Source organism: Patagioenas fasciata, chromosome 13, assembly GCF_037038585.1.
Source record: "Patagioenas fasciata isolate bPatFas1 chromosome 13, bPatFas1.hap1, whole genome shotgun sequence".
NCBI classification, from domain to species: Eukaryota; Metazoa; Chordata; class Aves; order Columbiformes; family Columbidae; genus Patagioenas; species Patagioenas fasciata.
The window spans coordinates 13,818,155-13,845,384 of NC_092532.1; the positions used below are offsets into that span (position 1 = coordinate 13,818,155).

At 40.6% G+C, this 27,230-nt stretch overlaps 1 protein-coding gene across 1 annotated transcript; it reads right to left on the reverse strand.

The window, feature by feature from the left end:
• Window positions 1-2,056: 2,056 nt before the first annotated feature.
• On the reverse strand, window positions 2,057-27,078 carry MBTPS1 (membrane bound transcription factor peptidase, site 1). Its single transcript, XM_065847948.2, has 23 exons — window positions 26,976-27,078; window positions 24,588-25,080; window positions 23,545-23,802; window positions 22,921-23,124; window positions 22,441-22,551; window positions 21,055-21,164; window positions 20,565-20,681; window positions 19,544-19,611; window positions 18,842-18,944; window positions 17,937-18,088; window positions 16,804-16,965; window positions 16,140-16,284; window positions 14,880-15,068; window positions 14,109-14,281; window positions 13,025-13,140; window positions 11,574-11,730; window positions 10,636-10,760; window positions 9,619-9,696; window positions 7,814-7,954; window positions 5,298-5,429; window positions 4,647-4,773; window positions 3,844-3,974; window positions 2,057-2,875 (listed from the first exon to the last, which is right to left on the reverse strand). The coding sequence occupies exons 2-23, from the start codon at window positions 24,772-24,774 to the stop codon at window positions 2,679-2,681; spliced, it is 3,183 nt and encodes a 1,060-aa protein (XP_065704020.1). The 5' UTR covers window positions 24,775-25,080; window positions 26,976-27,078; the 3' UTR covers window positions 2,057-2,678.
• Window positions 27,079-27,230: the final 152 nt, after the last annotated feature.

The window sequence follows — 27,230 nt, forward strand, 5'->3', positions numbered from 1 at the left end:
AACAGGACTGGGTGACTGATGCTGCAGGGACCTGCACAGAAAAGGCTGCACCCCACAGGGATGAGGCCCCATCCCCTACATAGGGGACACGCAGCAATTCTGTGCTGCTCCCAGGACATGCCCAGGGCCCTGGGGTCCAGCGCACAGCCCCCAGTGCTGGCTGTCAGCCCCTAATGCATTTTTGATTTCCCAAATATGTGCCCTTCTGATCTCAGTAAGATGGATAAAGAGACTTTAATCAGCTGCTAGAAGGAATTAGAGATGGCTAATTGTGCCTGCCACCTCCATTACATCTCTGCTGCCTACGGGGCTTACAACCGTTTAAAAGGGCCCTTCCAGGCCTTCATTAGCTGCACACCAAAGACTTTGGAAATAATTGGCCTCCACGATTTATAAATTGGCCACTGGGCTGTAAAATACCAACCACCAGGAAAGGCTCTTAATTCGGACTGGCGCTTTGATACAACTTGACTCTAGTTTCAAGCCTGCAGTGGAGCTGTAATCTCTCATTAGTGCTGCGATGAGAGGAGTGAGCCTCCTTGTTAGCACCAACACCAAAGCTTTCCAGGCTCCCTCTGACAGGAGCTCCCCATATCAAAGAGACCCAGCCTGCCTCCCATGCCCACGCAGCAGCCCTGAGTGCTTTCTCTGCTCAGGAACTCTGGGCACCCTTGCTCATATTTTTTCCTCCCTTTCTCCCATTTATTTTGGTGCTCCAGCCCCCAGGCTGTGAGGCAAGACCCACAGGTCCCCATGGGTTGGCAGCTTTACCTGCTGCTGTGTCCCCTGGGCAGTTACCTATTTTGATGGAAAAAGGGCTGCTGATGAATTTTCATCATTCTTCATTAGAAGACATTGTTTCATCATTCTTCATTCAAAGACAAAGGTACAAAGGCGCAAATGGCCAGTCCTTGTTTCTGACAAATGAAAACGCCGACTACAACTATGCTTTGCTACCTTCAACCCCTTCTGAGGTCTGGCCCTTGAGATTTTACACCGTTACTGACAGTTCTTTCGCAACCAGTACAACTTGCAGAGCTGTTGCTTGTTGGTCCTACGTGAGATCCTGATGCCATGGGTGAGATGGACAAAGCCCCTCTATGTCAGCACCGTTGCCATCCCAACAGCAGCCCCACCTCAACTCCCAAAAGTGGGAGCTTTCACTAAGGGCTCCCAAGTGAAGGCCTGGTCCCTTCTCTGGCACTGCAACAAGATGTCACCTCTTCCATTCCACCCTCATCTTCAGAAGGGAAGAGGCAGGCTGGGGAAAGCCAACGGCTCTCCTGGTAAGGGAAAACAGGTTTGCCCAAGTCTTTTTGCAAGACACTCATGGACTGCAAAACCCTGCCCGTGGTTTGGAAGGTCTGCACCAGGTTACATGGAGAAATGTCCTCTCCTGCTGTGCTCTTCCCAAGGCCCATCACCACCATCCATGACCATAAGCCTCGAACAGGGCAGGCACAGCCAGACTGCCATGGGGGGCTGTCCCTGGCACCTTGTCCCTCTCCAGCCGTGCCCAGGGCTGTGCAGGAGCTTGAGCTGCCCAAGAGCTCACCCGGGACTGTTCACCAGTACAAACTGCTTCCCTGCCCAGTTCACCGACCCAGGCAGCCACCAGCTCCCTGGTCCTCCCAGGAAAAGGTACTCTGGTTTGGAGCAGCGATAAAAGCAGCTGTCAGGGAAAACCTCACAGTTTCGCTTCAGAAGAGAGAACCTATTTTAATGACAGTGACATTAAGCGATGCCACATGGTTAAAGGCAACTCATGCCTGCGTCCTTACTTAAGCCTCTAACAAGTCATTGGCTTTCAGGCAGGATAAACCAAAGGAGAGAGGGTTTTTGGCTTTGTGACATACCACACGATGCCGTTAGGTACCATCCACACGACAGTTTCTTACACAGCTCATCACTGAGTGCTCCAAAGGAAAGTCTGTAGCTTGGGGTGCTGCTAAGGGTAAAGATATCAGGGGAAGAGGGAAGACATGAAAACATTCGCTACTCAACAACTTGCTCTCTGTGACTGGCAGTAGAAAGAGAAGCCATGTAGCACACTAGCTTAGCTTCATATAGATAACATATTTATTGAAAATCTGCTTCACCAACAATGGTGAAATCATGACCAAAAATTACAAAACATCATGGTAGCTGGCTTTATAAAAATAAACTGCAGGAGTATGTCTTGCTCATTTGTACTGGTCTCTCTTGCCCCCTCCCTCCTTTAATGGTGTACATTATACTCTTCAGCATAATACCGTTCTAGAAAATTGCATTCCATCCAAAAAAATGCACTTGTTTTCCTTAGCAGAGGTCCTTAAAGTGACTTTTCCCCCCGCCCTCCCCAACAATAAATATAGAAAATAGCCTCTAAACAAATAAATTTTAGTTTGGTCAGCTTAAAAAAAAAGGTCCATTTTCCCCCTTTCGGGATATGTAGTGACTAAGCAGCCATTCAAACAGTATTCAAGTCTTTGGTGGTTTCGGCTGCTTAAAGCTGCAGTTTTATGTACAGATGATAAACTGAGGTCCTTTTTTTTCTCTCCAAAAACCAAAGACTATGAGATGATGTCAGGTGCCAATCACCAGTACGATCAGTGCCGCATTCGCGGCACCTTCACTGGGAAAGATTTATCACCCAGGAAAGCAACCGGTAAAAGGTCATCTTTGGCAAGCAAGAGCTTTCAAACAGAAGGTGTCTTTGGTGGATGAACCTGTTGCATAAGCTGCGGTCGTTTCACTCGTGGTTTCCGTCTCTTTGGCCTGCTCTTCGCTTTGTTGATCTGCACCACAAAGAATGCCAGAACCACCATGGCACCCAGAAAAGCAAAGACGGGAATAGTCTGTCCTACGTCCTGGTTGTACCGGCCGGGCATTATACCTGGAAAGCCAAAGAGGTTTGGAGCGATTGATGATCGCCCGAGTGAGCTATGATGTCTTTGGAGTGTTAACACTACCTACCAAAATGATCCAACAGGAACCCTTGTTCAAACATGAAACAGCTATTAATCAGATTACATTTCAGACAGGAAGATTAGTAACTGCAGACTGACTAGTGAAAATAAGACAGGATGCTAATGTAACAGAAAAACACCAACATTTCCACCTTCACCTATCTGGGTACAGGAAAGCATAACCCAGATTTCCCCTGCACTGACAACCTTCCGTGTTAGAAGAGGGATGCAAATGCTTGACCGTAATTTTACCACTAAGTAATTTTTATAAATCACACCAAATCCTGATTCCCTGAGGAAAGGGGTGTTCATTTTTACAGACATCTTTTAGTCTAGCAGCTCAGACTGGGAAAAGAGCACACGTGAGGTTTTCAAACCACTTCCAGCTGGGCCTACGTGGCCAAGCTTGCACAGGAGAGTAGCCCGTCATTACACCGAAAGCTGCTCCAAGTGCTCATTTGTTGGCGTAACACCTTGCCCAAAGCACCATTCAGACAAACTCTCTGGATTCTGCCTCTGTGCACTCACACAAGGAATTTTAATTTGCAGAAGGTATCTACTCAGAGCTCCCAAGGACAGGGACTGCTGCTGACACCCATGGGTCTGAAAGGACCAAAACAAACTTCACCTACCCAAAAAGCACCTGCCAAAATACTCCTCCCAGTATATGACACATGCTTTCTTCTGAATAAACTACTTACATGCAAAAATACTTCTCTCAGCCTTCATCAGTCAGCCTTTTACAACACAGCCACACTATTATTTGGATGTTTTTCACAACCAAAAATAAACACGTGGCCTCTCTGGCTGTGCCATGGGTTTTTTGTTTGTTTTTTTCCACAGCTTATACAGAAAGGAAAGTAAAACACTGACTTTCAAACTTTTCAATGTTTACCTCCAGGAATGTCCCATGCTCCACTTTCTCCAGGGGACAATGGTCTCACTTGGGGTCGGTTCTGTCGAAAACTGGGCAGAGCCACTTTATCAAGGTCAATTGACAGTAACTTTTGATGTTTCCAAAGGTTGCTAGAGGAAATTCAAAGACAGAGGTGTCTGCCCACTCACTTCAGTAATGCAATAACTTTTGTAGGAACATAAAGAGAAAATGATAGATGGAATCTACAAATAATTCACTAGGTTGGACCAAAAGGATCATCCAATACATTTTTTAGGTTCTGCAGTTTGCAGGCCTCCAAAATTCAATTTGAATGCCACAGGGACACGCTTAAATTGGCAACTATTTACTAACAACCCTCTCTCTTGCAGACAGACTCCCAAAAGTTAGCAGCCCAGCAGACAAGTATGGGATATATGGTGATGACTTTTCCTTCAAGTGACAAGTGATACAACAGAAGGCAGAGTTAGGCAAGCTGCCCAAGAAGCTGCTTCAGAAATCTATTTCAAAGGCACGCAGTGATGAGAAATTTAAACAAGATCATTCACTCAGCTGGGATCACTCAATCACAACAGTGAACTGACTCGCGAAGCTATTTTTAAAATTCCCCCAGTTTCATAGGGTAGCTGTAAGGTGAGTCAGAATTATTCACTGGAGAAGCATTATTCATTATTTCTTCTTTGCAATTTGGTATTTCTCTAGGAAAGGCATTCCAACTGTGCCTTTCAAAAGCAGATGGAACAAATAATTTTTCAGCTGAACTCAAAGATGAGACTTCTTGTATAAGAAAGATGTATACTAACCTGGGGGCAGTTTCATTCAAAGGCTGTGGTTTGGCCCAGGACAGGTGAGGACAAGCAGGAAGGGACCGGGGTTTAGGGTCTCCCAAGTGAGCCTCGAGCACCTTTGAGTATCGATGCAAATGGTTACCTGCAACTCAGAGCAGAGACAGACTGGTTTACCAAAAGACTGGTAGGATAAGAGTTACCAACGCTTGCGTTCAGCTAAACATGGCTGCTGGAAAACCAGCAGCTCTTTACAGTAATGGTGACTTGCAGCAAAATCTCCATTAGAATTAACCAAAGGGTACCTTACAAACCAGTAAGACTGTGCACCTACAACGGTAGGCAATTCAAGTTTTGCTGGTGGCACAGGAAACAAGGCTGAATGCTTTATACTTGCTCCATAGCCCGTAACCAGAATGCGCCCTAGCAGAACTAGGCAGCTGAAAATTCCTACGCTACAAACAGAACATTTTCCTTAATCAAATCACAACCACATCATGACAAATCCCTATCGTATGTGCTCTCTTCTTGTAAAACAACAGAACATTGTCAAGCTCACACCAAACTAACCTTACTGGCAGATAACTCAAGGGCTCTCTCTGAGCCTTCCTAAATTCCACCCTGACACTCACTCAGTTTTGGAATCTGCTCGGTAATTAAGGCTCTCACCTTCCATCCGCTCCGGGAGAGAGTAGCCCATTCCCGACGGCGGTCGCTGTCTATTTTCGGAATGGCTCAGACTTGGTGGTGTCACCCCGTAAGAAGTGTACTGCAGGAGGGAATCCAGGAGCCAAAAGCAATCTGTGGATTTCACAGCCCCAAGCCCCAAAAGAAGATATGCGTTATGTCACATTTAAAATTACTTATCTTTCTGTTAAGAACGCTGTAACAACATTTAGAAGTACAATCAGTTTTTCTGGCTCTTGTTTTTCTTCTTCTGAAGTTCTAGATCCAATTCCAGAAAGATGCAACTTTGAACATGCACCCCACATCCTGCCCCCCAATATATACAAACACAAAAATAATCTGTTCAGACTTATATCTTCCCTTGTGTACCAAATCAGGCTATTTTGGGGAGTAGGGCATAAAGCAACAGGTATCGAATATGGGAATTCCAAGTTGTGCAAGGCCATCCGAGTACACAGGAATCTCTGAGCTTCTTTTAAGAGGGAAACAGAATACCACCTTATTTATTTTTGTAAAAGGGACAAAATAAATCCCCTTCAAAGAAAAGTAAGAACAAGGTAGTGTTTTCAGTGGGAAGTTATGACCCATTTGCTTTCCCGAGCTTAAACAAATATATAAATAAACCACAGGGAAAGGTTCTGGCTACATCCCAGCTAAAGCAAAAGCAATACATACAGCAGCTGTGGCACAGACCAGGCTGGGAATCAAGTCCACAATATACGTGATCGTGGTTTTCCTTTGCACTTTAACACCACGTGAACCCTCATTTTGTCTCCCTCCTGAATTACTACCACACCTTAATCCAGAGCTACTCCTAACAAACAAGCAGTCCAGCTAGTTAACATCACAATTCTCTAAAATTTTCATTTTCGGGAGTAAGACAATGTGTTATCAGCTCTTTCTACTACATAGCAAACTATTTTTCTCAGAACTTCTCCCCCCAGGAACAGTTGGCTGGGAATGGGAATTAATCTCCATAATCCTGGTGTCCCTTAAACCCTCACCTTTGATTTTTAAAGAGATCAATCAGATTGTAAGGATTTATATTCACAAATGTTAGGAATTTACCTCAGTTAAAGCCACCGATGTCTCTGCAGGAGACATAGCTCCTGGTTCACAATTAAAAAGCTACTTTAAAAAGATTTCTTTAGAGCCTTCCACTTTTTCCTGCTTCACAGATCACACTGGATTTAACAGCATTAGGGAGGTCACAAAGCATGGTTTTCTGTTACTTAATTGAAAGTTACATATCTACTCTTATACCACATGCTTTCAATAACCTACAGCAAGCACATAAGGTGCCAATATGGTGGTGTTATGGCAACTCACTGGAATCCATCCATAGACACATAAGTAGAAACCAGAGAACTTTCAAAGAAAAAGAAAATGATTGAGGGAGAAAGAAATGAGCTACAGATGGAGAGCTCCCCTAGGCAGTAAGTTCCTTTAAACTTAAATAAATTAGGAAAGAGATGGATTACATAACCCAAAATTTTAAAATGTTGGTGACAAAAGTCTAAAAATTATAAATGTACTTTTCATCACAAAAGGAAAATTCAGGTTGAACACCACAGTCAGTGGAAATGCAAAAAAAAGACCTCACATTGGATTATCTTCAGCCTCTCGAGCCACAGATCTACCAGCTTTTGCTTTACATGTCATGAGAAACCAAATCAATCTCTTCAAAATTTTATAAGTCAGATCAGACAAAGTGCTAGAAAAAGGTTTTATAAAGACCAACCACTCAGGGTGGCTTCTATAGGAGTCATGAAAGCTGCACACACACACAACTCACACACTTGCTGCCCTGAGTTGAAAACAAACATTTTGAAACCCAAACAGAAATTCCTACTTTCTGACATATTTGCACCAGCTGGTTTGTGTCAAAGCAGAATAACCTGAAAACAGTAACGCAAAACTGAAATGTTGAACATTACCATATATCCTCACAGGAAACATTGCAAAGGGAACACGGCAAACACTGCAAAGGGAGCAAGGCACGATGAGGAGCAAACTCAAAAGATAAAATCCATTGTACTACATAAACATTCAGAAAACGCAGCTGGGGAATAAGTGAAGGGATTCCCTAATGGCCTCTTTGCAACTATAAATCAAGTGTGTGTAACTGTTAGTGCTTTCTGCAAACAAAAATGCTCCAAAGAAGCAAAAACCCCACCAATCAACCTCTCACGCAAAAAAAAAAAAACATCCCAAAATCAGCTCCTAAAGCTTGTGGAACGGAAAAACAGGCAAAGGGCCTATGTTGGGGGAAATGCTCCCATCTATCAGAGGGCTATCTAATGTGGGAGGTGTTCTTCTGTTGTAACTGCACCTTACAGCATTTTTGGAAGAGCGCTGCAAAATAGAAATTAATTCCCAGTTAGGAAAATCTAGAGAGTCCATAGAAACCACCTACTTCTGACAGGAGCTGTAAAAATCACACAGGACAGTTGCCAGCTTCAGACAATAACTTTTCCTGTGTGCCAAAGTTTACGCACCTTTCTGTCGATGGCTGTCATCCAAGCAATTTGAGTCACCGTACAAAACGATTCTGCCACCACCTTCAGAAGGAACTTGGTAAAGTCCCAAAATAGGGACATTTTCAATTATAGCAGTCTCCTGTTTTAAAACTTCAAGACCTAAAGCAAAACACAAATAAATTCATAGTCTGCAAAGCATAAACATCAATTTACCCCTAAACTGACACAGCTGACATTGCAAATTTACAAATGCAGCTATACCACTCTTCATGTCAAACATTTATGCAAAATGTTTTCAAAAACCCCAGGATACTAGGATAGAAATGGAACAGCCCCAAGACCCTGATTGGGAAGTTTCCTACTGATGTTAATGTTTTTCTTTGGTGGAAAAGCAGAAAAAGACATCTCAATCCAGATTATCTTCAATATGAATTTTCAGTATTTTCAGCGACAGGTTTAAAATTAAAAGGTTCTGCCTTAAAAATTCCTTCATGCTGTTGTAGTCCTTCTGCAGAATTCTACAAGACATGGGTAACTTAAGAATCAGCCACCACAGTGCAGGGCGCACTTCGCCAACTTACTTTGCTGCCATGCCCACCTACTATTCTTCCAAGAAAGAAACTTTATTATGGAACTAAGAAAGAGAATAGAGACATTCCATTAATTAAAACATTTGTTTCTCTGTGAGAAGCAGCAGCTGCTTTAAGGTTTTAATTTAACTCATTTAAAGCAGTTGTTCAGGGGAAGTCCATTTTAAAGACTGCTGGGCTCCCTGCAGCTCTGCAGTTACCAGTTACCTTTGCACTTCGTGTCTTCAGCATTCAATTCAGGAACAAAGAAAAGTGTTGTTTAGTAGGGAAGTAGGGACACAAGAAATGAAACTCACGTGAGTTTTCCCCACCCTCCATGTCCTGCTTTAACCTTTGTCAAATTTTACTCCCTCCTCAGCCCAGTTGCTCTTTGGACCAGCAGGCAGAACCAGTTTTCAGTATGTCCAGCCCTGCTGTGGTTCACATATCTGTTTCTCGGCCTTTTCGGAAACACTTCTATTAATACCAATACTGTAAACAGTAATTTTTGAAGGAGTATCATTTAACGGCCTGCCTCCAAAAGCCCTGCAAGTATCCAAATAATAAACTAGTAACCTAAAAGATGTATTTGCTATATATTTACAATTATAACTGAGATAATTGATGAAAAGACCAAAAAAGCACAGGGACCTTTCCAGTATGAATCGGTACATCCAGCAAAACCCAGAGGATATCTGGCTATAAATCTGCAATTTGTATCTTACAAATCCATCCAACCATTTTATATCCTGTGAACTGAAAGTTCTAATAAACTGCAGGAGGAAAAGCATGCTGCCTAGCAGGTGATGCTTTGTCTACCAAAATTTTCCTTACTTATATCCTCAGATCGGCACAGTTACCACAATACTCACACCAAATTTGGCAATGATTAGGGGATATATTTCAGTAGCACTTGAAATTTGTGAGAAACATGGACAAGTAACACAATTACGACACAATTCCCTCCAAAGGTGCATGACACACATACAGATGTGTTTACATACAGCAAACACAATAAAAGTCTGCATATATACACTTGGATATTGCTGCACTATATAAAAATTGTATGCAGTCATACTGCAGCTGCCTTTTAGGCATCCAACTATGTATTCTAGGCAAAACAAAGAAATACCTACCCTATCAATGTTTTTTAATACATTCACTGTTTTTACACCTTTTGACTCTATAACTTTACTTGTGCACCAACTCCAAAGTTCTACTTAAAACACAGAGGAAAGCCAAGGAAGAGCATACCTTGATCCTTAAAAGTCTGTGCAATGACAATGCCATCTTCTGGAAACTTTGCAATACTGCATCCTGATGCATAATTCACTGAAAGGCATCACAAAACTGAAGTTTAGACTAAAAATGACACTCCCTTCCTATTGTATTTCAGTGAGCTGTTAAATCAAGCACAGAAGAAAAACATTCCCAGGAATGTGGCTTAGAATTTGCATATTTTGACCAATACCTGTATGCACAGAAAAGGCACTTCTAAGCACAGCTTTCACAAGTTCACCTTTATATACTCTTTTCACATCTTTCCATTTAAGGGACTGACATTCTATTTTTTAAACTGAAAACCTTAATCAATTGCCACAAGAAATGTAGTATTTCACACTAGCGGTCATTATTTATACTACAGAGAACCCATCTCCTTTAGTCCAGGCTGGTGAGCACACAGAGACCTCACTTGGTGCCTTCTCTTTTCATGTACACATTCCAAGTGAACCTCTCAGAAGACAGATTTGGAAACATTGGTTGAAAATACCAAGTGATCTGGTCAGATAAAAAGACAGACTTGCTAGACCTAGGAAATCTGAAAACAGTAAGGTCACAGACCTGTGGCCTAACCACAAAGTTTGGAATTGAACCAATCAATCACGTTCACTTCAGGGGGAACAGTTCAAAAGATTACAAAAACAGCAGTTTAGAAAACATCTCAGGATTTTGTGATGCACGTCTAAATCGGCATATTCCACGTAACTGCAAAATTAAATGGAAAGGCTTCATCTTAACAACTAATATTTATAGTCCAGACAAATACAATCACACCTCAACAATACTCTTCAAATTCTAAACCGAGGACATTCATCATCTGTGCTAAAAAATTTTCACACAAAGTCTGCGAAGAAAGTAATCATTTCAGTGTGCTTATGAGACTCTCTTCACTGAATCTGAGCGGTTCTCTTGACTCTCACTCAATCTCATTCTTACAGAAAACTATTTTCCAAATGATACCTTGCATCAGCAACACACTCTAGTACTCACTTTCATGATTTGCCATGGTAAAATCACCTTCGTACAGCCCGTCACTAAAGGCCATATTCCAGACAGAAAGCAGATCGTTGAGAGCTGGTATATTAGCACCTCCAGTATCAGGCATCCACCACTGCCTATAATAATTACAGTGTAACACAGTTTATTAGTGTAGAGAATATAATCCCAGGGTCTGTATAATGAGAAGTCAGGTGTCTTTCCACAAGCAGACTTGTTCAAAGTCACATCAATAATTAACTACAGCTCAAAGCTTTATTTAACTCCAGAGGCATGGGAGCAGCTGTCTCACTTGACACAAATGCTTTTCAGTAAAAGTTAAGTAATACTAATATAAAGTGCTCCATGCATTCCAGTTCCATGGAAAACTTTAATTTGCTAGAAAGAAATTCAGTGTTATGTTCTTAATTTGGCTAAGACGAGGCAAAAACGATAGTCATGTCATTTGCTTCTCCAATGAAGCAAAATGTTACTTGTTCACAAACTGCAGAACACATCTTTCTAGCTTCACAGTAACACAAAACAGGCTCTTCCTCACTGTTTGTAATACTAGTGCATTTTCCCTCTATATGATCAACTGGAACAATTTCAGTAATGGGTGCACAACCTGGTAACTTGGTTTGCAATCCACATTTTCTTTCTATTCTGCTCTCCACAAGTGCTCCTTCATTTCTTATTTTTCACTGTAAATGTTTTTCTGGGCTTTAAAGAAGATTACATTAGCAAGGGAGCCTCTGCAATCATGATAAAGTAGGTAACTATTCTCCTTAAACTGCTGCTTAACAATTTTCCTCCCTTGGTAGTCCCTTCTTACAGGTAGCATGAAAATGCTGAAGTACAGCCTATCACGTTTGGGATTTTTAGGGTAATACGTGCATAAAATGTCAATTCTATGGTGTTCTATTTCCCAAAGAAGTGACACAAATCAGTACCTTGTGTTTTCATCATAAAACTTGACTTTTCTCATCACTGATGTGTTGTACCAGTCACTAAATACTATAAGTGAAAGCCCATTATCAACATCCCTCCTCAGCTTGGTGATCTCTTCGGGAAAATACTCTTCCTCACTGTCCACCATCAGTAAAGTGCCTGGGTGTAAAAGCAAAAACAAGACTTCACTGGGCTGTTTGCTGTGACATTATCGCTATTCACGCAACCCATGAAAAAGCCAACAAAAGTGCATATTTAGTACAACATCTGGTCCATGCGCCCTGTTCTGGCAACTCATCTAAAGACATAACATTTAAGGAAGGGGCATACAAGACAATTCAGTATAGAAATGCATTTAAAAAAATAGTTTGCCAGCACAGTATGCCTTTTACAGGTGTATGGTCTCACGAACTGAATGCCCACATATGTCAGGTGTATATTTTGCAGTTTGGTCTCATCCAAATGCTCCCTAAACTGAACCAAACTGTGGCAGAAGAGGATTATCAAGAGATCCACTGCTGATCCAAACTAAAATGCTAATGTAAATGCACCCTAATAAGAAGGTTTTCACTGCCCCAAATTTAAAAAGTATTCCACTCACTACTACAGATTTACAGCCAGGTAGACAACAACTATTCTGACACTTGGTTTGATTCAGATCTTGAAAACTACAGTTCCATTTTAGTAGGCCTGACTAAAGTGCCATTGCCACTTTCACATAAACTACAGTTCCATTTTAGTAGGCCTGACTAAAGTGCCATTGCCACTTTCACATAACTCTCTCCCACTCCTGTGAACAAGGAAGCACAATCTTCTCTGCAGCACTGAGAAACACAACCATAAAAATACAACACTATTTCCTGAAAATATGTTTATTTTAGATTGCTCCTAAATACCAAACTATTTTGCTTCTTCAATTTCTGATTGCCCAGAGAGGTGGTAGAAGTTCCATCCTCAGAGACAATACAAATTTACACAGGATCAGTAAATTTATACAGTATCAGCAGCCTGATCAACCACTGACGCTGTCCCCATGTCCCATGGTCCCTTGCAACCAGGCCATTCTACAAGTCCAGGTAGACTGCATTTGGAAAGTCTTCTGATAAAGACCCTGTAGAAACCACATTCAATTGGCAAATCCAGTTCTGCTTTTGTGGGATGGAACGGACAGGGGATTTTAACCCACTCAGAGGTGGGCTTCCCCTCTCCTTTTTTTATGGTAAGGATAGTAAACTGCACTAATTCTACTAAACTCCCAAGCAAGCTTCTGCAACGACACTTTACACAACCAAATATCCATATATAAATAATAAATACACCCACACTTATAATATTCTTCTACTACCATGAGAATTTTTTTTGAGCCCCTACAATGTTTTTGGTCTCCCCAAAACCAGGCCATTTTAGGAAGTAGTCAACAGTGTGAAGAACAAGGCAATTAACTCATGCTTACCATACTGGCTTGCATCAAAACATGTAAATGGAGAACCAAGAACCTCAACAAAGTACCCCATGCTCCTCAGATGCTGGTACATGTCCCTGAAATTTGTGTGGATATGGTCACCATTCCTTAGGAAAAGAGAAAGGTGTTAGAGACATTTAGATCTGGCATGCAGAAATCCAATTTAATAACTAATTATAGGTAACTTCCTACCTTCCTTTCTAAAAGTTATGTTTTTTGAAAGCACAATCTCCTCTTTGCAAAATTCTTCTTCACAAATGACATTGGTTGCAAGTACTACAGAGAAGAGCTATACAGCAAAGCCAGAGACTGAGCACAATTCTACATGTTTGCATCACACCACTGAGAAATACTGTTGCATTAAAACCATGTGCTCTTCACGAAACTTCCTCCTCACAAAAGAGCCAGTAAAAGCAGTTTTAACTAACTGGAAGAAGTACACAAGATCACCTGTAAATAACTGCTGAAAGTCAGCAGAGAGTTCCTGTCCATTTAACCTATCTGCATGCTCAAAGTAGCTTTCCAAAAGCCTGTGTCTTGGTCACTGACCCACTCAATCCTCACTTATACATTGTTGCACAGTTCTTCCTATGGATGCTTTCCCTCTCCATCTAGGAAAGACAACAGGTCAGCTGAGCCTCACCCTGCTTTGATGACAATCTCCCTCAACAGACATGGGGCTTCTTCTCTAGGATTCAGTCTTCCAAATTTCTCATGTTTTTTTTTTTTTTTTTTTTTTTTGTTAAATGAATGCTGAAGCAGTTAATTAAGCATTCCCCTTAACTTCCTGGGAGAAATTGTGGCACAAAAATGCTACACTTTGAAAGTCAAACAAAAATCTCAGTGTTTTAAATGTGCATTTAGAAGCTTTTCATTTCATGTGAATAAAACCACAGACCATAAAAAAATCCTGCACCAAAGCATGCAGAGTCCAAGCGCTTTTCATGGATTTCTTAGAAAAGATAATCCCATGGCACACTGAAAAGGCCAGAGCTCTCTGGCATTCAGTAAAGTTATCCCATATCATTAACACACAATCAAGAAATACTTATTTAATGGAACCTGAGATAAATACCAATCTAATGGATCATTCTTCATCCTCAAATTATCCCTGGGGAAGTATCCTGGTGGATAACGGAGATTGTGATATTGATCCCAAAGGACTCGCTTACTACGAGGTGGAGTAGGAATAATCTTCACTTTTACTGGAAGCTTCACAGTTGAAGTCTGCTCTGCACCATTCTTAGACTGAAGGACAGAACAAACTACAGTAAAATCCTTTTTCCCCACAAAACATTCATCAGTTAACTGTGGATTGTAAAAGACCAAAAGAAGTGAGGTATCAAATCTACTTTTAGTTACCAGTACCAGCTCTCCAGACAAAGAGAATACTCTTGCCTTAAATCACCATAGTATTCTTTTTCTACGCTAAACAGTTTATAGAACCATGCTTAGAATGTAAAATACTTAAAATATGTTACAACTGTAATTTGGTTCAATCATTCAAAACCTTCAAAACTTCTCAGGAACAACCATTGTTCTAGAAGAAATACGTTTAAGTAATCTCTTTTTTAAAACACATTACTTAAAATTCACAACAAATGCAATTATGAAGTCAGTCTCATAGCAAGGTTTTCTGGTTCTACAGCATATCAAATTCACAGGTTAATCCTGCTCTAAAGATAATAATTTGTAGTTTTCAACTTCCTGACCCCAATTCAACTTATGTTTCAAATTACAGGACCAGAGTAATCCCTTTAAAAGAAGGTATTTGTATATTGGGAAGCAATAAAATTATTTAAAAAATCATTATTAACATAGAAAAACCCAAATACACAGAACTTACCTCATTTTCTGCAGGGGATGATACTGTGATCATAACATGACCTTGAGCAATTCCTTCCCAAGATGCTGCTTTCTTTGCTACAGAGATGGAAATTGCTAAGTATCCAGACCAAGGCCACAACACAGGAGAGTAGGAGAAAGCCACTTCAATATTATCCCCATTTTGGGGGAGATAGGGTTGCCAATCTGGCTGTGAAATGAAGAATATAGAACATCAGTAAAACAGTGTTTTCACTCACTAATTTTTGCACATAGCCCTCTGCCTCCGCACAAAGAAACAAATATTCTTAGCTTTTCTGAAGTTTACGTAAAATTAAAAAATGTTCACAAAGCCCAGAAGGTTTGTGTTGTGTCAGTGAATCAGCCTAACTGTGACAGCCTTAATGATCTGACTATAGGCTTCTCAGAGGCAGAAGCTGTCTGAACAGCAAACACGCTGCCCAACTGTTCTAACACTCTGGGGTCCTGTGCAAGAACTTATTGGGAACAACACAAAATTTCCTTTTAGTAACGAAGAAAGCTATTGCTGTAACAGACACAGACAAATTACACCAGTTGCATATGAGTATTTCCATAAGCTAATGATGCTGGGCGACAGCTTCATATACTTCAAGCTTGAACCCAAACTGGACTGCAGATTCACAATAAAATATTGAAATTAAGCTCATTTACATTGACAAGAGTTTTAGGACAGCTGCCTTGTTTAACTTATATCAATTCCCCAATATGTTCTACATTTAAACTTATTTTAAACTTAATAAAAAATAAGAACAAACAAAAAAAACCACACCACAGAAAATGACCTCCCTAGTTAACGAACATGCTCAACATCACTGGTGTAGAAAAACAGGTTTTGCAGCAGACCTTGGTAAGTCAATACATTCAGGTCATTCTGACCCACAGATGATCCTTTACTGAGATTGCTCGTGCTCCAGACCAAACAAAAAAAAGAATATGAAGAAAGCCTATCCAGAAGATTTTAAATACAATCAGAGAATACAAAGAAAACTCTCAGTACCTGCCGATACAACTGGTTTTACAAAGATAAAACACTACACACCCCTGAAACCAATGCATTGTTCAAAATCTTGTAGACATCTCATGTTGACAAATCTTACTAATCTGGGTGCGTCCTTCAAAATCAAACATTTTGCACCTCTTGATCTCAGCAGAACGAAATCTGATTTAGATAAAATAGGCTTTTCTGGGAAGCTTTTAGTAACATTAATAGTCAAGACGTGGAATAATGTTGAAGTCTTACCTTGTCTACAATTCTCCCAGTGACTCCCATACCATTAAGGATAGTAACATTAACAATGGTTGGCATCCCTCCATAATATATGGGCTGAGAACAATAGGGCCACATGTAGGGACACTCCGTCAAGTCGATATAGCTTGGGCTCAAACTACAGAAGAATGGAGGAGGTAAAATTAAAAAAAAGATCAATTACCAGAAGAACATATCAGATAAAACATGCCAGTCATGGTTACTGTATCAAGCTCTCACCTCTCTTCCCAAGTCTGCCCCAAAATCTTCCTCCCCCCCCCCCATATTTTTTTTTAAGCTTTGTGAAAAGATTTTCACAAAACAAAAGCAACTTTTCAGCACAGTGAGAATGTTCTTACTCTGGTAAGTTAAATTTTAAATACTTTTCCACAGTGTTGTAGGGTCCATTATTGATAACATTTGAGGCTAGAAGAAAAAATAAATCTAGCTCTTATAAACACTATGGGCAGAAAATACACTGACTTTTCATCCACCCTTGTCAAAATTCATGTGTCAGGACTACATAAGATCTGTGCAAGTTCTCTTTGTTGCATAAGCACAGATTGCTCAACTGAGCTGCACATGCATCACCAACTCTCTTACAAGAAATACAGTAAATTATAGTGTTAGCATTGATTAATTAAGGATTAAAATTAACCTGGCCTGAGGTTTATAGCTGTTGAGGATCTGATAAGCTCTCAGAAGATCCAACTTGCCATGTCCTTGTTCAAACATGTTGACTCCAGGAAGTCTACGTGCTGATGCAATAAGTGCCTGCTTCATACTTGCTGGATTCACCATTTCACGTTTCTGAACTGTGCTGAAATAGGAAACAAAAGATCACATTAGGTGGTGGTTATTTCAGTTTCTAGCTAGTCCTGTTTATCATTCTGCCTTAACTTGATTTAAAGAAAATGAGATCTAAAATCAGGTTGCTGTGAGTAACATCTACAGTTCATATTTGCCTGTTATTACCTGATTTCTCACTGGAAAAAGTGCAGGAAAGTGACAAGTTTTTGACACATTTCTCTTTAAAACTAATATTACATGAATTTTTCTCCTTACAATGTACTCCATGACCAGCAGTCATTACTATCAGGGTAGTATTTTCACATGTTAAATAAAACATTCTGAAAGTCAAAGCTTCTGTAACTGAAAACTTGCTGGTATCTTTCACAACATGACTCTTCTGGAATGAAAAATCGCTTTGTTGTTCAAACTAACACACATCTTTTTAAGCCGGAAATATAATGACTGAATTTTTGGCACAAGTGTTTTTCAAATAAAGGTTCATGTCATCCTTACATAGTAGCAATGACAAACACAAAGTACAGAGTTGCAACTCCTATCTTCAAGTTTTCAGCGTGCAACAGATGACTTACGCAACCGGATAACAGCCATAAACCCCTGAATCCTATAAAATTTACAAGGACTTACATAATTCTCTGCTACAGGTGCCTACTTTGACCAGCCGTTCTTCTCCAACACAATTGACAGAAGCTCAGCAATTCAAAATGATTTAAAAATGTGACTGAATTACTTCAAAGTACTCTTCTCCCTAGTTATATTCTTAAGGATGTTAACTAATATTTGAAACAGTTCCAAAGTTTTTGCCAGGAAATTCAGAGTCACTCAGACAAGGTAATGTCTCAGGCAGAACCACCCTGATTTTTTCCTTAAGTTTGTTTTCCTACATCTAAACACAATGTAGGTTTATTTGCTGAATTCCTTTAAGGGCCTTTTATGACCCTCCTGCATCAGCATATTTTGAGATTTTTATTTAAGACTTACCTCACTAACAAAGTAACAGCACCTGCCACCACAGGAGATGCTACGCTTGTCCCAGAGAGAGAGCGGCATCCACCTTTCATACCAGAACCTCTCACTCCAGAGCCATAAGTAACAATATCAGGCTTCACTCTACCGTAACCTCCAGGCAGCTCCTGTGAAAGAAAACAGATGGATTATTGCCCTAATACATAATAAATACCTGTGGCTTCATTTGCGCAGTGCAACTAATTGCAGGTCATTCAGAAGTAAAATTATTGACTAAATTAGCTGAGGTTTAGCATCATGGAACAGCAAGTAACACCTAAAGCTGTTGTTTCACAAGTTCTCACTGTTTTAATGTTAACATTAATGCTGATTAATATTTATGCTGAGCATAAAACCACTGACAAAACAGCCACATGGCTAACTGGCTAATGAATGAGACACAGCACAAACAGAGACACGTAATAGTTCTCCTAATCAAGACCACAGTGCAAACTCATCTGCAATCAAATGTGCAGTGCCCATCACCTCAGTTCAACAGGCACGTAAGTGCAATGTTACATGTAGTAGTTGGAAATCCCAGGATTTTTAAACTAAAGGAGAAGAGCAGACCTTCATTTTAGCAGATTAAACCACACAGGCAAGTCCTCACCATAAATCAAAAGGTACTGGACAGTTTACAAATACATCAAGAATGTCAATAGTGGTCAAGACTAATGATGAGAAAGCCTGCAAAGAACTCTAAGCTTCTTGTTTGAAGACTTACGATCTCTAACTATTCTGACCTTGGATGCAATATTTTATTCTTGGTTGCTCCAACATGTACCATCTGCACGGTACTGCCCCTTCAAAAATGCTCCCTTTCCAAGGCCCTTATTTTGGCTGCAGATTCCCTGATTTGATGTGGCTGGCCATAGTCTTACCCAAGTGGTCATTCCCCTAGACGAAAAGCGAGCTATATTATCTTCAAAGTCAATGCCACCTACTCCAATCACATCCATCTGGTCAGCAGGGTTATTGAGAGTCCTAGAACAAGTCAGGAGATAGAAACACCAGAAGGAAAAAAAAAAAAAAAAAAAAAAATAAAAAGAGAAGGCAAAACCCAAGACATAGCCATAAGATTTTTGTCAGACACTTTTTAACCTCCACAGCAACAAAGTTTGGTCCTACCTAATACAGTTATACTTTACAAGGGAGAGCAACTTTTCAGGCAGCTAGAACTCAGTAACTAATTCAGCAACTACCAAACCATGTGTCTTGAAGACAAAACAAAATCTATTTTTAGGCATTCATTTTAGAAATATGCCACAAATTGTTCTGGCTTGATCCCTCCTATATTCTTTAAGCCCAAGATTAGTACCCAAAGATGTCTGCCCTCACCAACAGGGAAATATCTGCTGGAAGTACTGCCATTCTTTCCCTGACTTTGCACTGTTTCAATGAAAAATTGCTGTACCACTGCAGCAAGTGATCAAGATAGTGGAAAGAGTTTAACTTGAGTCACTTTCTATAAACAAATTACAGAAAAAAGGAGGAGGGAAAACTTCCTGACCAAGCACAACTACTTCCAAAACCACACAATAATAACATATTTACTTTTCTTTGAAGCAGTCATTGAAACTTACCCATACAAAGGGCCGTCATTGCCAATAGCAGAGACCATGATGACATTGTTAGCTGTCAGTTCCCATACCTACAAAAAAATAATGTTCACAATAAGGTTCTGCTACCAAAAAGGAGACTTTTCTAACAAACATACACTGCGTGGGGCCTGACATAAGTGAATGGTTAGTCCAACCCCTCTTTCTCACTGATATATTCAATATTAAGTTCTGAAAGTTCTTGAGATTATGTGACCAATAACCCGGCCTCGACAGCAATGCTGCTGATAATATGTATTTAGATTGCACCAAAGGAAAAACTCCTGCCCATAACAAAGCACACCAAATGTCAAAGTCAAGCTATTCTGAACTCCCTCCAGCAATACTCTGGGGAGAGTAGTCACTGTCAAACTAAATTTCAATGCAGGTTATCATTAAAAAAAAGTAAGAATTTCTGTGTCTCAAATCCCTTAATTACCCTTTACAAAGAAAGATTTTATCCTTTAAAAAATGTAAATTAAATCACTTAGTGCTTTTGAAAGACAACTCAGGGAACAATGAAATTTACAAAGGGAAAAACCTAATTCCTTCTTATCGTGACACAAATGTCTTATCACATAGCTCTATCAACTGCCTGTATTTTCTTACATATTTGTTCTTAAAGGTTTTGCTGCTAAATTCACGTTACACATATTTTCACCATGAAATAAATTAACCATGTAGAGATTTTTTAAAAAGGGTGGATTTTGGTTAAGCTTCTTGATTAAGAGCCTGCTTGGGAGTCACACATAGCAGTACATACTGTATTTTGTAAAAGTGCATGCTTCCACAGCTCTGTGAATATATATATTTTGTAATATAATCCTTAAATATATTCCTAAAAGCCTGTACACTGTACAGAATTTCTTTAACGGAAATGAAACTCCACAGAAACTGCCAGCAGCACTGAAACCTGTCAGTAACTGTGACAAAGAAGTAGCTCCGCCAGTCCAGCATCCGTGTGAGGGATATAAACACCACGACCACTTTATTTCCTCATACCAACCTTGTCAACAAAGGGGTGATCCATGAAGTCTGGCCCACCAATACTTAGATTCAACACATCTATCTTCTTCAAAATTGCATAATTAAAGGCATCCAGAAACCAAGATGTATATGAGACCTATGTAAGAAATACAGGGGAAAAAGCTATCATTGGAAAAGCCAGTGATTCCATGACAACAGAGACTTCAGAGAGGAGGAAAAAAACACTGAAATAAAGCACAATGGTCCTCTAGTATTTCTAGTGTACATTTGAACGACTGCTCCAGCACTACACAGATCAGACTTCCACACATTATTTCTGAAAAATATACCAGATTTGGAAACTGTAAGACATCTTGTATTAAGTCTCTTATAAATAGAAAGATGTATCTTTCTCACTTATAAAAAAGATTATATCAATATTTACAAGTATTTGCAATATTCCCAAAGGAAAGGTTTAATATAGCAGTAATCTGGAAAGGCAGAAATTGAAACACATGTAAAATAGGTACCTGGTTATTGGTGAACACTCTAAAAATATGCAGTTCTGCATTTGGAGCAAATCCCTGGCATTCTCTCATGCTGGCTATCACACCTGCTACAAAAGTCCCATGGCCTAAACCTATCAGAGAAAGACAGAAACAAAATAAGATGTTAGAAGACAAACTGTTTCATCATCAAGGATTTGCACCGTTAAACATTGCCTATACCAAACATCGCATCAGTCTAACAGACTTCACAAAAACTCACAAATACTGGGTTCGGTCCTAGTTTTCTTGAATCATATTTTGCTCCTGGGTTGAGCTGGGCCAGAATTTCCAGCACTGTCTAACCAGGCAACCAGCTCATGAAACTCTCCAGTCTATCCACTCTTGATTGCTACCAATGAAATCAAGAGCCACACAAAGCAATCATGAGAAAAAAAGGTTCTTTTGGAAAACAGAAGTCACGAAGCCAATGTATTTTTAAGTAAATCTCTTAAAATATTTTTATCCTGTCTCTGCAATACCTGTATTTTGTTTAAGATTAAAAATAAGACTAGAAAACACTTTTTTTTTCTCTCCTCAAAAAATACTTGAGCTTTTTCTTTATTGGACTGCCTGCATTACATTTCTGTACTCCACTCTGCCTGTTCAGCAACCATCTGGGCACAGAACTAATAGGAAGTGCTACAATGCAAATAAATACTATACATGATAAAACTACAGAGGGGCACACAAGGCTGAGCATATACCTTGAACTGTAAAGAGACTAAATTATCAACGGACTCACTGACTCAGACTGTATGAAGTTAATAATCTGTGAAAGCATACAGTCAGAGCAAGTTAAGGTCGACATATGAAAAAGGAACACAAATATACTGCAGTAAATAAGAAGTTATTTGGAATGTTGACAGACATGAGCTAGCAGAGTGTTTCTTGATGAAAACTTAGAAAAACTAAGAACTTAGAAAAACTTCACAGGATGGTGCCAAAACCTTGTTAATTGAGGACTGTGCAGTAAACAAGGAAAACGCTGTCCCTTGTAAGTATGGAAATACGTACACACTGTGAAGCAGCAAACTACATAAAGGTGGGCTCTGCTCTCACCTCCACATACTTCAATAACGTATTTATGCCTGCTTAATGTCTTCTTGCCCTGACATTTTCCAAATGCTACGATGAAACACCACATGTAAGTCAAAGGGGACTTAATGCAACACCCTCCTGGAACCTTAATACTCTTTGTTGAATTCAGTATGAGTACAAAGTGCTCAGGACACTGCAAAATTAAGCTTAAAATCTCAATATATATCCTTTCAACAGACGTTAGTACCACAGCAGCAATGACAGTTTTACAATGGAAAACAGAATATGCCAGTATCAGGAATAGTTTAACAATTGTGCACAGTAACTCACCGTCATCCAAGGTTCTCTCATTAGTCCAGTTTGTTCTCTCCTTTACATTTTTGAAATGTGGATGTTTTTCACTCAGACCAGTGTCAAAAACTGCTACTCTTACACCAGCACCTATAATAGAAAAGCATCATTTTTGCTGATTCAGTTCCACAGCAAATCTAGTCTATCAAGTTAAAGAAAACTTCTGTGTTTAACATAGCACACAATTTACAAGCTAAGTTACAGACCTTAAAGAAAATTCATATTTCAATTCAGAAATTCCACCACAGAGCATAAATACGACAAAATGCTGTTCAGTACTGCACACACATACACAGAAGATAATCCTATAAGTATACAATACCTCTCAAAACAAAGTATTTCTCCGTCTTTCTGGAACTGGTACCCAATAAGAAACTAATACATAGGAGCCAATTAGCCTTTCCTTACACTTGGTTTTCAAAGAGGCTAATCATTCTAAGGTAACAGACAAAAGCAGACCTGTGTAACCCATCTGCCAGAGGACATCTGCCTGCAAGGTCTGAGCAACTTGGCGTGGGATGGCTCTCAGCAAACGCCTGCTTGAGTGTCGACCTGTTGCATGCCAGAAGCCAGAACCTAAAGAAAGGCTTGCTCTTCTCAAGGGACGAGATGACTGCCATTTTTGAGTCCATCTGGTTTCATTGCAGTGCAATGTTGGATCAACTACACAGAATGAGAATGAAGAAAATAGAGTGTAAGGAAAACCACAGATTAGCTTTTCATGCAAATATATGTGTCATACTGTTACAACAATTTTTTTTCAGATAAGCGAGTATCTATCTTCTCTGATGAAAATAAATAAAAGTTTCCATTATATCTACTAGAGATATAGTGTTCCCTAATCTCTGGCAAATGACCGCTGCAAAAGAAATGTTTCTATGTTGTAGTTGGAACTGTTGCCACATTTTAGCAAAGGTATGACAAAATCCTGATCATTTTATGGTCAAAATACTAGATTTATCTAAATTAACTAAAAATTGCAGGGCACTTCTCATTTGTGCAATGCTAAGCTGATGGTCTGAAATAAAACTGAGACGACTTTTCCAAAGCAGATCTCATGCAACCACAAACAAAATTACTTACACTCTGAATATTTGAGTGATCGGAAGACCTTCCGCTGAGGTGTTACACGTTTGATGTTTGGATGATCTTCTAGCGTCAGTACTCCATCCTTCTGTTTCTCATTTATTTGAATAACTTCAAAATCACTAGGATAGTCACTGGCTGGGTTGTTGCGAGGCACAATCCTCCAGTTCTCAATCTCACTACTTTTTAGTGCACTTGAAATAAATTTACTTCTAGCTTTAGCTGTGAAGTATCCATTAAAAGCCACAATATACTCTGGAACAAGAGCAGAATTTATCAGAACTGATGTTTAAGTAGCTTACTCAAGCATTCACATTGCAAAAGTCCAAATAATTCTTTTTTTCTTGATCTAGAACAAATATGCACAATTTGAGGCACTTTTTTGTTGCTTTCAGAAATCTGCAATTCACGTCTGGACTACAGAATACCTTTTTTTTTTAATCAGTAAACCTGCAAACTGTGATAAAAAACTCTGAAAGGAAGGTAGAATTGTACATACCACGGAAAAGTGAAAAGGTGAAATGATGTGCGGGGACCAGAGGGGAGGGAACAGACTTACTGTTACATCCAGCAATACAAACTATTCGATATGCCAATTCAAATATGCTTCTTGACGTACAGGATTTAAAGAATCTAAACACTACATGGTACTGAGTTTTAACGCAACATCCTGTCTGTTGGCACCCAGGCACACACACGGCTTCACTGTGGGAATATTACAGGTACCTGAGGCAATAAATGGATGCAGGGTCAAGGCATTCTACTATGATCCTTTGCCGTATCAGCAGTGAAATCTGCCTCACTTTGCCTTTCATCTGCTTATCTTTGCAATGTTTCCATGCACGGCAAAGCAAACAGCTACCTAACACACCAAAGTGACCAGACTTGCCCACCTGAGCCTTCACACTCCATTTTAACTTTTAACATCCTCTTTATTTCCCCCTCTGTTCTTTCTCTTGTTTTTGAATATAGAGAATTTAGCATACAATATGCTTCTACAGAAACTCTTCAAATGTTACAATTGCTAAACTTTTTCTTACCATGCTCCACGACCGTTGAAGTGAATTCCACTTTCAAAGTAAGGTGAGAACATCCAGGACATACGTGAGCCTCATGAGAGGAATTCCCTAGTCTGGTACCGAAGTGTTTTTTGCCACAGAGTAAAATAACAACCAGAACAAACCAGATGTTTGCAAACTTCATGGTCATAGAAGAAAATGGTTTCATTCCAAAAATTCCATATATTCAAATCACAATTTTCTTCTTTATAAACTAGTTCTTTTTCATTTCAGTAAACGTTGTTTTCACTGCGCTGATCAACTGGATATTTGTAAAGCTGTGTCCAAAATAAGTAGAGATTTCATGGTATTTTGAGGTAAAGCCTAATAAACAGGCTCATTTCTTTCTACGCTTCTTCTCCATTTTGTATTAAAGGATTCGGTCACTCAGGATGTGGCAGCTGAGTCCTGTACTCCATGTTTCATGGCACAGTTAGCTCCCTAGAAGAATTACCAAAGCTGACTGCAAACCAACCTGTAAGGCAGGGCGATACACAAAACAATTAGATTCACGTTTGTGCAACTGTATAGCCTGAAAAATCACAAAAGATAGACACCTTTGGCAGTCAGAATTAGAAATAAAATGTAAAAAGTTGTGCATACGTTTCATTTAGTAATACTTCACAAATGCTGAAGTCTCGTTTTTGCTCACACCAGAACACGTGTGGAACACTGAGGTATTAACCTGACAACAGGACAGGTTATGATGACAACCAAACTCTACCACAGCCACTTAAAAAAGCATGTGATGTTTTTATTTTTGATTGTGGGGGGTTTTTTTGTTGTTGGGGTTTGTTTGGTTTTGGTTTTGTTTTTTTTTTTTCTAATCAGAAATGTAGAAAATAAAAATTCTGCTATGGTACATCATTTTACACAGAGAATCAGATTCAAACTCCATGCCAAACTCTGGTAAGGACAAGAGATACTACGGGAAGCAAACTTGCAGTCCCTGTGCTTGAAAGAGAAAATCAGCATGAAAAAAGTCTTTCAGGAATGTGTGTTACTACAATATAGGTATCTGAGAAGATAAGGGCTGGGATTGCAGACATAATACTGTGAAGTTTAAGGAAAGTGTTGCAAGTCTTTTTCAAATGGAGGGGAAGTCTCTCTCCTTATGTTCCAAGGTGCAGGGAAGCATGTGAAAAGAACTGTAACATTAGCTTTTTTTTTTTTTTAATTCCAAACATTTAACCAGAAACTATAGAAAAGGCCATTAAGAGATAGCGAAGAGAAACATTTATGTCTCATCTGTCACACCATGTGGAGAATTAAAACAGAACTATAACTTGCTGCAGTGACCAGGACTGAAAAGTAGGAGCCTTATTAGGGGATTCACACTATTTAGGAGAACGATGGGCTGACCTCATAGCACAACAACAGAATTGAGTCTGCATGTGACAGCTGTTACTTCATTTTTATTTAGCTTTATTTAGCCTTCTCAAGTATTTCCTTGTAACAGGGACAGAACTCCCCTCCATTTCCATCTAATTGACAACACCATGACAGCCTGTGAACTGTCCGCAATTACAAAGTTTCCTCTTCACCCCAAAACTAGACACAGTTACAGCACATGATCTTGGCTGCATTCTGCCAACCCTATCACCTGTAGGCTTATAACCCAATCAGCAATAAATGAACTACACAAATGAGGAAAATAAACATCCTTATGACAGATAACAGACTCTATGTAAGCACGATGCTGAAATATGATGGAAACTATGAGCAAAGGAACAGCACACTCACAACTTTATTCTCTTTAATAACCTTACTGTGCAGTGCTGGACAGGGATTTAAACTTGCCAACTTGTCCAGCTCCTAGAACAGCGAGGTATGGAGTTATTCCCCACTTTTTCTAAGCAGAGGGTACCCAGCCCGAGCGATGGGAACCCCGCAGAGGCCCCGGCTGATGGCGGCCCGTAGAGCACCGGCCCGGGCGCTGCGGGCAGCCGAGGAGCCAGCCCCTCAGCCCGTTCCGGGAGCAAAATCTTGCTGCTCCCACCCACAGCGCCAGCCAGCGAACGGGTGAACCCCTCTGCTCTGTGCCCGTCACCGACCTCGGGAGAGCCGCTGGTGCTCCCAACTCGCCCCCAGGCCGGGAAAGGCTAAGGAGGAGCGACAGCCGGCTGGACAGACGGGAGGGCCCCGCGCAGCAGCCGCCGGAGCGCGGCGGGGGACGAGGCAGCCCCTGAGACCGGGGAAGTGACCACCGGGAACCGCGACCGGGTGCTGCAGGCCCGGCTGCTGCCCGTCCCACCCCGCGCCCCCCAAAGCTTGGCAACACAGCGATCCCCTCAGCCCGAGCACAGAACGGGCGCGGCGGAATCGGCGGTGCCGCCGTCCCGCTGTCCTTCCCCGCTCCCCCCGCCTCACCGTGCCGCTGCCGCCTCCCGGGACGCCGCCGCCATCTTGTGCTCTGTTTACCACAGGGCTCTCGCGAGCGCCCCACAGGGGGAGTGCGCATGCGCGGAGCGTCTGTGCTGCAGTGCGCAGCCGCGCGTTTATCGCGACAGAGCCCGGCGATAACGGCCACCGGCGATAACGGCCACCGGCGATAACGGCCACCGGCGATAACGGCCACCGGCGATAACGGCCACCGGCGATAACGGCCACCGGCGTGGGAGCCGC

What these genes read in the sequence shown, in the direction of transcription:
- MBTPS1 (XM_065847948.2), bottom strand. Translation starts at nt 24,774, where the DNA reads ATGAAACCATTTTCTTCTATGACCATGAAGTTTGCAAACATCTGGTTT. An exon ending in AATGACGGCCCTTTGTATGG is followed by an intron (nt 18,945 to 19,543) that starts GTAAGTTTCAAT and finishes GACTTGTTCTAG; the next exon opens with GACTCTCAATAACCCTGCTG. An exon ending in CTGGGAGAATTGTAGACAAG is followed by an intron (nt 15,069 to 16,139) that starts GTAAGACTTCAA and finishes TTCATTTCACAG; the next exon opens with CCAGATTGGCAACCCTATCT.